Source organism: Salmo salar, chromosome ssa16 (assembly GCF_905237065.1).
Source record: "Salmo salar chromosome ssa16, Ssal_v3.1, whole genome shotgun sequence".
NCBI classification, from domain to species: Eukaryota; Metazoa; Chordata; class Actinopteri; order Salmoniformes; family Salmonidae; genus Salmo; species Salmo salar.
The window spans coordinates 85,490,771-85,500,770 of NC_059457.1; the positions used below are offsets into that span (position 1 = coordinate 85,490,771).

General features: G+C 40.3%; 2 protein-coding genes and 1 non-coding gene across 7 annotated transcripts in view; 2 read left to right on the plus strand and 1 right to left on the minus strand.

Annotated features, from left to right (window-relative positions):
* LOC106572451 (cyclin-dependent kinase-like 5) overlaps positions 1-497 on the plus strand; it is a 26,013-nt gene extending 25,516 nt beyond the window's left edge. For all 4 annotated transcript variants that reach the window (XM_045698319.1, XM_045698318.1, XM_045698317.1 and 1 more), the window contains one exon: positions 1-497. This exon is cut by the window's left edge and continues 753 nt beyond it. The gene's annotated coding sequence lies outside the window, so the exon portion shown is untranslated.
* Positions 498-5,563: 5,066 nt separating this feature from the next.
* Positions 5,564-10,000, minus strand: part of LOC106572464 (retinoschisin) — an 11,198-nt gene continuing 6,761 nt past the window's right edge. For both annotated transcript variants that reach the window (XM_014146685.2, XM_014146678.2), the window contains 3 exons: positions 7,431-7,572; positions 7,025-7,220; positions 5,564-6,540 (listed from right to left, as the gene is read on the minus strand). In XM_014146685.2, coding sequence (XP_014002160.1) covers positions 6,388-6,540; positions 7,025-7,220; positions 7,431-7,572 — 491 coding nt within the window. In that variant the 3' untranslated portion in view covers positions 5,564-6,387. The remainder of the gene's footprint in view (positions 6,541-7,024; positions 7,221-7,430; positions 7,573-10,000) is intronic.
* The window catches only part of LOC106572476 (uncharacterized), a 13,210-nt gene continuing 10,726 nt past the window's right edge, over positions 7,517-10,000 (plus strand). Inside the window, exon 1 of the transcript XR_006759870.1 lies at positions 7,517-7,593. This is a non-coding gene — a transcript (uncharacterized protein). The remainder of the gene's footprint in view (positions 7,594-10,000) is intronic.

A 10,000-nucleotide genomic window follows, 5' to 3' on the forward strand; every position in this document is an offset into this window, starting at 1 on the left:
GTTCAGGACTATATGACTGAACTGAGAGGTGGACTAACTGGCCGTAAAAATCTGACCTTTTTTGAAGCTTCAAACATTTGATAGAATTTGTATTGATATTATATTATATTATTCATGAAATTCCTTTTATTTGATTTAAATTAAATGACTTTATTTAACGATATGTAGGCCTATATGGAGATTTAATAAGTATTGTAGAATGAATAATTGTGTAATATTGCAAGAGCTTTAAAAATAAATGTAAAAAAGATTATGAGATTCTAACTATATATAATAATAATTCAATATTTCATCCAAAATATTTAATTGTGGAGGTTTTACAGAATTTCTATTTATTGTTGTTACAGTATAGCCTGTTTGTTCTGTCCGTTTACTTTGTCTCTTTAATGTATTTATTTGATCTGATTTGACACAAAGTTATGGAGATATATGTACGACAGATGGACAAAGACAAATGATATAATATTATAATGTATGATAAAATACTGAGATACCTATATGGCTCAGGGTTGTGAAGTTTTTAAAGGTGATCATTTGCCACATCATCTTGACAAACTTGTGTAGCCTGGCCCCAAGTCCTATGGTCTTTGGTCAGATAGCACAAACAGATGGGAATGTACTGTAAGGTACTGTTTGTTGTAAAGGGTCATTCTGCAGTACAGTAACCATAACAGTCACACCCGCTGATCTAGTTATTAGAGACTCAGGCCCCATGTGGAGATTCCTGTTGAGATGTCCTGTTGTATCCTGATGAAGGATACACACACACAAACAAACACACGTACCAGAGATATCCATAGCAGAGATATCCATACCAGAGATATCCATAGCAGACAGCCATACCAGAGATATCTGTACCAGAGATATCATTACCAGAGATATCCATACCAGAGATATCATACCAGAGATATCTGTACCAGAGATATCATTACTAGAGATATCCATACCAGAGATATCCATACCAGAGATATCATACCAGAGATATCTGTACCAGAGATATCATTACTAGAGATATCCATACCAGAGATATCTGTACCAGAGATATCCATACCAGAGATATCCATACCAGAGATATTCACACCAGAGATATCCATACCAGAGATATCCATACCATATCAGTTTGTGCTGTAGGCTTTAAAGGGTAAAATATGTAGGCCTAACTTTCTGATATTGGCACAATGAATGTCATGGATATCTTTAGCCCTGGCTAGTCATTAATCTACAGTACATAGTGTGAACATCAAGGACAAGTAACAATAAGAAGTATATACACACACACACACACACATACGCACACACGTGCGCACACACCGGCACACCGTGCGCAAGCACACACACGCCTCCTGAGCACACCACTCTGACTTTGTCCCAGGCTGCCCCTCAGAAAGATGGCGTCTCCCCTCAAAGCCCCAGGCTGCCCCTCAGAAAGATGGCCTCTCTCCCCAAAGCCCCAGGCTGCCCCTCAGAAAGATGGCGTCTCCCCTCAAAGCCCCAGGCTGCCCCTCAGAAAGATGGCGTCTCTCCTCAAAGCTCAAGGCTGCCCCTCAGAAAGATGGCGTCTCCCCTCAAAGCCCCAGGCTGCCCCTCAGAAAGATGGCGTCTCCTCTCAAAGCCCTAGGCTGCCCCTCAGAAAGATGGCGTCTCCCCTCAAAGCCCTAGGCTGCCCCTCAGAAATATGGCGTCTCCCCTCAAAGCCCAAAGCTGCCCCTCAGAAATATGGCGTCTCCCATCAAAGCCCCAGGCTGCCCCTCAGAAATATGGCGTCTCCTCTCAAAGCCCCAGGCTGCCCCTCAGAAAGATGGTGTCTCCCCTCAAAGCCCCAGGCTGCCCCTCAGAAATATGGCGTCTCCCCTCAAAGCCCCAGGCTGCCCCTCAGAAATATGGCGTCTCCCCTCAAAGCCCCAGGCTGCCCCTCAGAAAGATGGTGTCTCCCCTCAAAGCCCCAGGCTGCCCCTCAGAAAGATGGCGTCTCCCCTCAAAGCCCAAAGCTGCCCCTCAGAAAGATGGTGTCTCCCCTCAAAGCCCCAGGCTGCCCCTCAGAAAGATGGCGTCTCCCCTCAAAGCCCAAAGCTGCCCCTCAGAAAGATGGTGTCTCCCCTCAAAGCCCCAGGCTGCCCCTCAGAAAGATGGTGTCTCCCCTCAAAGCCCCAGGCTGCCCCTCAGAAAGATGGCGTCTCCCCTCAAAGCCCCAGGCTGCCCCTCAGAAAGATGGCGTCTCCCCTCAAAGCCCAAAGCTGCCCCTCAGAAAGATGGCGTCTCCCCTCAAAGCCCCAGGCTGCCCCTCAGAAAGATGGTGTCTCCCCTCAAAGCCCCAGGCTGCCCCTCAGAAAGATGGTGTCTCCCCTCAAAGCCCTAGGCTGCCCCTCAGAAAGATGGCGTCTCCCCTCAAAGCCCTAAGCTGCCCCTCAGAAAGATGGCGTCTCCCCTCAAAGCCCAAAGCTGCCCCTCAGAAAGATGGCGTCTTTCTGACCCCAGCGTTTCACTACAGTCCAGTTCTAGCCAAACAATCTGCACCAACTGGACATTTGATGTTCCATGGAGATGTGTTAATAATAACATTCACTGTGTGTATCAGGTGATCCATTGGATTGTTCTCCTTCATGTATTTGCACAACAGCCATGTCTTCATCCTAAACTAAGTGTAAAACTAACAGTTGACAGTAACATTTTAATTTAACATTCAGTTTTACACTAACAGTTGACAGTAACATTTTCATTTAACATTCAGTTTTACACTAACAGTTGACAGTAACATTTTAATTTAACATTCAGTTTTACACTAACAGTTGACAGTAACATTTTAATTTAACATTCAGTTTTACACTAACAGTTGACAGTAACATTTTCATTTAACATTCAGTTTTACACTAACAGTTGACAGTAACATTTTCATTTAACATTTAGTTTTACACTAACAGTTGACAGTAACATTTTAATTTAACATTCAGTTTTACACTAACAGTTGACAGTAACATTTTAATTTAACATTCAGTTTTACACTAACAGTTGACAGTAACATTTTCATTTAACATTTAGTTTTACACTAACAGTTGACAGTAACATTTTAATTTAACATTCAGTTTTACACTAACAGTTGACAGTAACTGGTTTTAATTTAACATTCAGTTTTACACTAACAGTTGACAGTAACTGGTTTTAATTTAACATTTAGTTTTACACTAACAGTTGACAGTAACATTTTAATTTAACATTTGGTTTTACACTAACAGTTGACAGTAACTGGTTTTAATTTAACATTCAGTTTTACACTAACAGTTGACAGTAACTGGTTTTAATTTAACATTCAGTTTTACACTAACAGTTGACAGTAACTGGTTTTAATTTAACATTCAGTTTTACACTAACAGTTGACAGTAACTGGTTTTAATTTAACATTCAGTTTTACACTAACAGTTGACAGTAACTGGTTTTAATTTAACATTCAGTTTTACACTAACAGTTGACAGTAACTGGTTTTAATTTAACATTCAGTTTTACACTAACAGTTGACAGTAACTGGTTTTAATTTAACATTCAGTTTTACACTAACAGTTGACAGTAACTGGTTTTAATTTAACATTCAGTTTTACTCTAACAGTTGACAATAACTGGTTTTAATTTAACATTCAGTTTTACACTAACAGTTGACAGTAACTGGTTTTAATTTAACATTCAGTTTTACACTAACAGTTGACAGTAACTGGTTTTAATTTAACATTCAGTTTTACACTAACAGTTGACAGTAACTGGTTTTAATTTAACATTCAGTTTTACACTAACAGTTGACAGTAACGTTTTAATTTAACATTCAGTTTTACACTAACAGTTGACAGTAACTGGTTTTAATTTAACATTCAGTTTTACTCTAACAGTTGACAGTAACTGGTTTTAATTTAACATTCAGTTTTACACTAACAGTTGACAGTAACTGGTTTTAATTTAACATTCAGTTTTACACTAACAGTTGACAGTAACTGGTTTTAATTTAACATTCAGTTTTACACTAACAGTTGACAGTAACTGGTTTTAATTTAACATTCAGTTTTACTCTAACAGTTGACAGTAACTGGTTTTAATTTAACATTCAGTTTTACTCTAACAGTTGACAGTAACTGGTTTTAATTTAACATTCAGTTTTACACTAACAGTTGACAGTAACTGGTTTTAATTTAACATTCAGTTTTACTCTAACAGTTGACAGTAGGTTTTAATTTAACATTCAGTTTTACACTAACAGTTGACAGTAACTGGTTTTAATTTAACATTCAGTTTTACACTAACAGTTGACAGTAACTGGTTTTAATTTAACATTCAGTTTTACACTAACAGTTGACAGTAACTGGTTTTAATTTAACATTCAGTTTTACACTAACAGTTGACAGTAACTGGTTTTAATTTAACATTCAGTTTTACACTAACAGTTGACAGTAACTGGTTTTAATTTAACATTCAGTTTTACACTAACAGTTGACAGTAACTGGTTTTAATTTAACATTCAGTTTTACACTAACAGTTGACAGTGAGGTTTTAATTTAACATTCAGTTTTACACTAACAGTTGACAGTGAGGTTTTAATTTAACATTTAGTTTTACACTAACAGTTGACAGTAACTGGTTTTAATTTAACATTTAGTTTTACACTAACAGTTGACAGTGACTGGTTTTAATTTAACATTTAGTTTTACACTAACAGTTGACAGTAACTGGTTTTAATTTAACATTTAGTTTTACACTAACAGTTGACAGTAATGTTCTGATTGAACTGCTTTGTGTTGTCACTTGTCATTGTAACGTCCAGTATGAATACATGCTTTTTCAGTTTGGAAACATCAGTTTCACTATTGAACTTCAGTTCCACTTTTCCCTTGTTGTCTGTGTCGCATCCTTGTCCTTGTCTTAACCATAGTTCTGTGTCCAATAGAACTGAATGTCTTCCAGGGGTTCTGTGGCAAAAAGACTCCAAGGACCAGTTGCAGTGAATATCATGAAATCTTTACGGTGTGATTTCATTATATTGGGTTTAAGATCACCTTTAATTTAGCCTGGTGGTCCCTGATCTGTTTGTGCTTTTTAGCTAGATCTGGGACCACCAGGCTATCCCACTAATGTCTAACTCAAATGGCCTACACCTGCAGTTTATGTTAACTCATTGTTATATAATTTCTAACTGCCATTTCGTGGCGGTTTGAAGTGAACAATCCTTCACGCCGTCACAGGATTAAAATGGCAGAAAAACACAAATCAGCTCGAGATTATCCTAAATTCGAGATTATCCAGATCCTGAATTATAAATCACTTCCAGTTGTTGTTTGTTTAAAATTGACCCACAGGATTTTATTTGCATGACATCACACATAAACAGCATTATTTATATATTTGGTCTCTGACTGTAAATAAGAATTAAAACCACCTGCATCTCCCCTGTTAACTGGCATGAATTGTTTTTTGGGATCAGGAAAAGGTGTTCACACATCACAAGTGGAGATTCCTCTAGATGTATTTTAAACAGGACATCAGAGGATTATACAGGAATATTGTTCAATGATACTCCAAAACAAAAGAGTACAAGAGTTTGTCTTTATTTCAGGAACTGGTTTTGGTCAACTTTAAATGAATACAATAAAACAAGCAACGAACGATACCTCCACTGGACTCTACATCACTGTCACAAACTACATCAGAATCCACACACACAACACAGCACAGTACACAACACGGTACAGTACAGTACAGTACACAACATCCAGTTAACCACAGGACTGGTAGTCATCTTTGTCTCTGAGCTTTCCTCATCACATAATCATCCCCAATTTCTCTGGGTTTGTCGCTTCACAGGCATGTATTTATCCCACTCTTCCTCATCCAAGTGGAAACAACTGGCCAGCCACCCCTTTTTGTTCAGTGTAAAAAAATGATAATAAATAAAACTGTTGTTGTTGTAACACTTTGCATCTGATCTGAAAACAGAATGGACCTTTTCACACATAAAACCAATCTCTGGGAGAGCGATATTACTTAACCGTTTTGGGGAAGGAAAGGAAACAAGGGTTTCCAGAGCAGTAGATTTCACTTTGGCATAGGGGACAGCCAGGGGAACAGCCAGGGGAACAGCCAGGGGAACGACCAGGGGAACGACCAGGAGAACGACCAGGGGAACAGCCAGGGGAACGACCAGGGGAACGACCAGGGGAACGACCAGGGCTCTCCTTGGGCCTGTTCAGGAGGGTGTATCATTACAGGACCTTCACATAGAAATATATTGTGTAGAACCAATATGACTGTCTGTCATGTAGAATCATGTCAGTTCTATTCATTACATTTTCTGTCTGAACATTCCACGGTGTTGTACCCTGCTGAGTGTGACCCTGGTCGTCAGGACAGACAGAATCAGGTACACTTGCTCATGCAGAGCAGCAGCTCCATGCGGATGGCGATACGTGTGTGCCAGCCCAGAGGGAGTAAACGGATGTAGCGAGTTACCATGGGAGGACGCAGGAGGTTCTGAACCGAGGAGGAGCGGTCCGAGTTCCCGTAGAACACCTGAGGAGGAGGGACAACACAGACCACCGTGCAGTAAACACAGATGGAGAATCCTCCTGCCAGATATCCTGTCTCACCTAGCAGGACTAGACTTTAGAACACCTTTTACTGAACTGCTACAGAACTAAAGAAATATGGGATCTGATGAGAAGGATTGATTTTGATATACTGTATGTATAAATCCCAAGACTGTCTTCCACATTATTACATGTGTAAACCTTGTGATGTCATAACGAACCATGCATTGATGTGAAAGCTGACCTTCGACAAAACAAGTTGTTTTAGAAAAACATCCATGGACATTATTACATGTGTAAACCTTGTGATGTCATAATGAACCATGTAATGATGTATGTATATGAACTAAGTTATGATTGTAAAATGTGAAAAAGTTTTGTTAAAGTATTTATTGACTGTGAGTCGCTCTAAATAAGAGCATCTTCTCAATGACTAAATGTAAAAGGTAAAGATATGATGGGCCCACCCTGTTGTTCCCCGTCTGGTCCTTGTAGTAGATCCAGTTGAGATTCTGGTCGGTGCGGTACTGGACGCTATACTTGGTGATCCATTCGTCAGCGTCACAGCGCCCCTGGGTCAGGATACCAGACACCACCATCACCTCCTTCAGGTCAATCTGCAACCACTGGCTGTTGTCCTGGAACTTAGACAGCCATGCACACCTGGAGGGGAACCGCCAGGGAAACTATGTTAGCCCGCTGAGCTAAAGCCTAGGCAAAAACAATGACCTGGAGGGGGACCATTATTTTACCAATGAGGTCAGAAGAGCTATTTCCCAAGGGAACACTGAGGTTACTGATTGAACAGGGAGGGGGAGATAGAGGCCCTACCAGGGGTTGGTCCTGAGGGAGAGGATGTGGCAGGGGACTCACCCAAAGCCCTGGTTGTTGAGTCTGGCATTGCTGGGGAGCCAGGAGGAGAACCAGCCAGTGTACTGGTCCTCGTTGGAGCAGCTGATCTGGTCTGGTCTGACTGATCCAGCCTCCAAACCCAGGGGCTTGTGGTACGGACACTCTGGAGAGGAGGAACGCCAAGGTGAGAGAGGGAAATCATGGTCGACAACAAGGAAGTAGTCTAAATGTTAACATTGGATGCAAAACAATGGATGTCACACTGATGCTAATTATTTTGTAGTTACTTTGAAGTTATTTTGTAGTTATCGTCACAGGTCCTCCTATCCTAGGACACGCATCATCTGCATGTACTGTATGTTGTTAGAGACCACATAATCACTATTCCATTGGGATTTGTTCTTGAGCGGATGGTCGGGGGGCAGGAACACAACTGCAAATCATTTCTAGACTGCAAATTGACCGCAAGAAGCCTAAACAGATACAGTATAATGTTTGCATAAAACAATCATTTCAAAGCTTGCTTACATTTGTATACAATCACGTCTCTCTATAATGTATAGGAATACTATGGAACAGATTTCTTAAATTAAAATCACTTGGAGCTGATTTCCTGCTGTTACAGACTTTTATGTCCAACAATGGGGGGCCAAATAAAACCACCTGGGGGCCGCCAGTTGGGGAACCCTAGAGTAGGACACAGAGTTGTAGGACACTGAAAACAGCACATAGCCACCCACACTGTCCTACTGTTTACTATGAGCTGATATAACCCACTGTCCTACTGTTTACTATGAGGTGATATAACCCACTGTCCTACTGTTTACTATAAGCTGATATAACCCACTGTCCTACTGTTTACTATGAGGTGATATAACCCACTGTCCTACTGTTTACTATGAGCTGAAATAACCCACTGTCCTACTGTTTACTATGAGCTGATATAACCCCCTGTCCTACTGTTTACTATGAGCTGATATAACCCACTGGCCTACTGTTTACTATGAGCTGATATAACCCACTGTCCTACTGTTTACTATGAGCTGATATAACCCACTGTCCTACTGTTTACTATGAGCTGATATAACCCACTGTCCTACTGTTTACTATGAGCTGATATAACCCACTGTCCTACTGTTTACTATCAGCTGATATAACCCAGTGTCCTACTGTTTACTATGAGCTGATATAATCCACTGTCCTACTGTTTACTATGAGCTGATATAACCCACTGTCCTACTGTTTACTATCAGCTGATATAACCCACTGTCCTACTGTTTACTATCAGCTGATATAACCCACTGTCCTACTGTTTACTATGAGCTGATATAACCCACTGTCCTACTGTTTACTATGAGGTGATATAACCCACTGTCCTACTGTTTACTATCAGCTGATATAACCCACTGTCCTACTGTTTACTATGAGCTGATATAACCCACTGTCCTACTGTTTACTATGAGGTGATATAACCCACTGTCCTACTGTTTACTATGAGCTGATATAACCCACTGTCCTACTGTTTACTATCAGCTGATATAACCCACTGTCCTACTGTTTACTATGAGCTGATATAACCCAGTGTCCTACTGTTTACTATGAGCTGATATAACCCACTGTCCTACTGTTTACTATGAGCTGATATAATCCACTGTCCTACTGTTTACTATGAGGTGATATAACCCACTGTCCTACTGTTTACTATCAGCTGATATAACCCACTGTCCTACTGTTTACTATCAGCTGATATAACCCACTGTCCTACTGTTTACTATGAGCTGATATAACCCACTGTCCTACTGTTTACTATCAGCTGATATAACCCACTGTCCTACTGTTTACTATGAGCTGATATAACCCACTGTTCTACTGTTTACTATGAGCTGATATAACCCACTGTCCTACTGTTTACTATGAGGTGATATAACCCACTGTCCTACTGTTTACTATGAGCTGATATAACCCACTGTCCTACTGTTTACTATGAGGTGATATAACCCACTGTCCTACTGTTTACTATGAGGTGATATAACCCACTGTCCTACTGTTTACTATGAGCTGATATAACCCACTGTCCTACTGTTTACTATGAGCTGATATAACCCACTGTCCTACTGTTTACTATGAGCTGATATAACCCACTGTCCTACTGTTTACTATGAGCTGATATAATCCACTGTCCTACTGTTTACTATGAGGTGATATAACCCACTGTCCTACTGTTTACTATGAGCTGATATAACCCACTGTCCTACTGTTTACTATGAGGTGATATAACCCACTGTCCTACTGTTTACTATGAGGTGATATAACCCACTGTCCTACTGTTTACTATGAGGTGATATAACCCACTGTCCTACTGTTTACTATGAGGTGATATAAACCACTGTCCTACTGTTACTATGAGCTGATATTACCCACTGTCCTACTGTTTACTATGAGGTGATATAACCCACTGTCCTACTGTTTACTATGAGGTGATATAACCCACTGTCCTACTGTTTATTATGAGGTGATATAACCCACTGTCCTACTGTTTACTATGAGCTGATATAACCCACTGTCCTACTGTTTACTATGAGCTGATATAA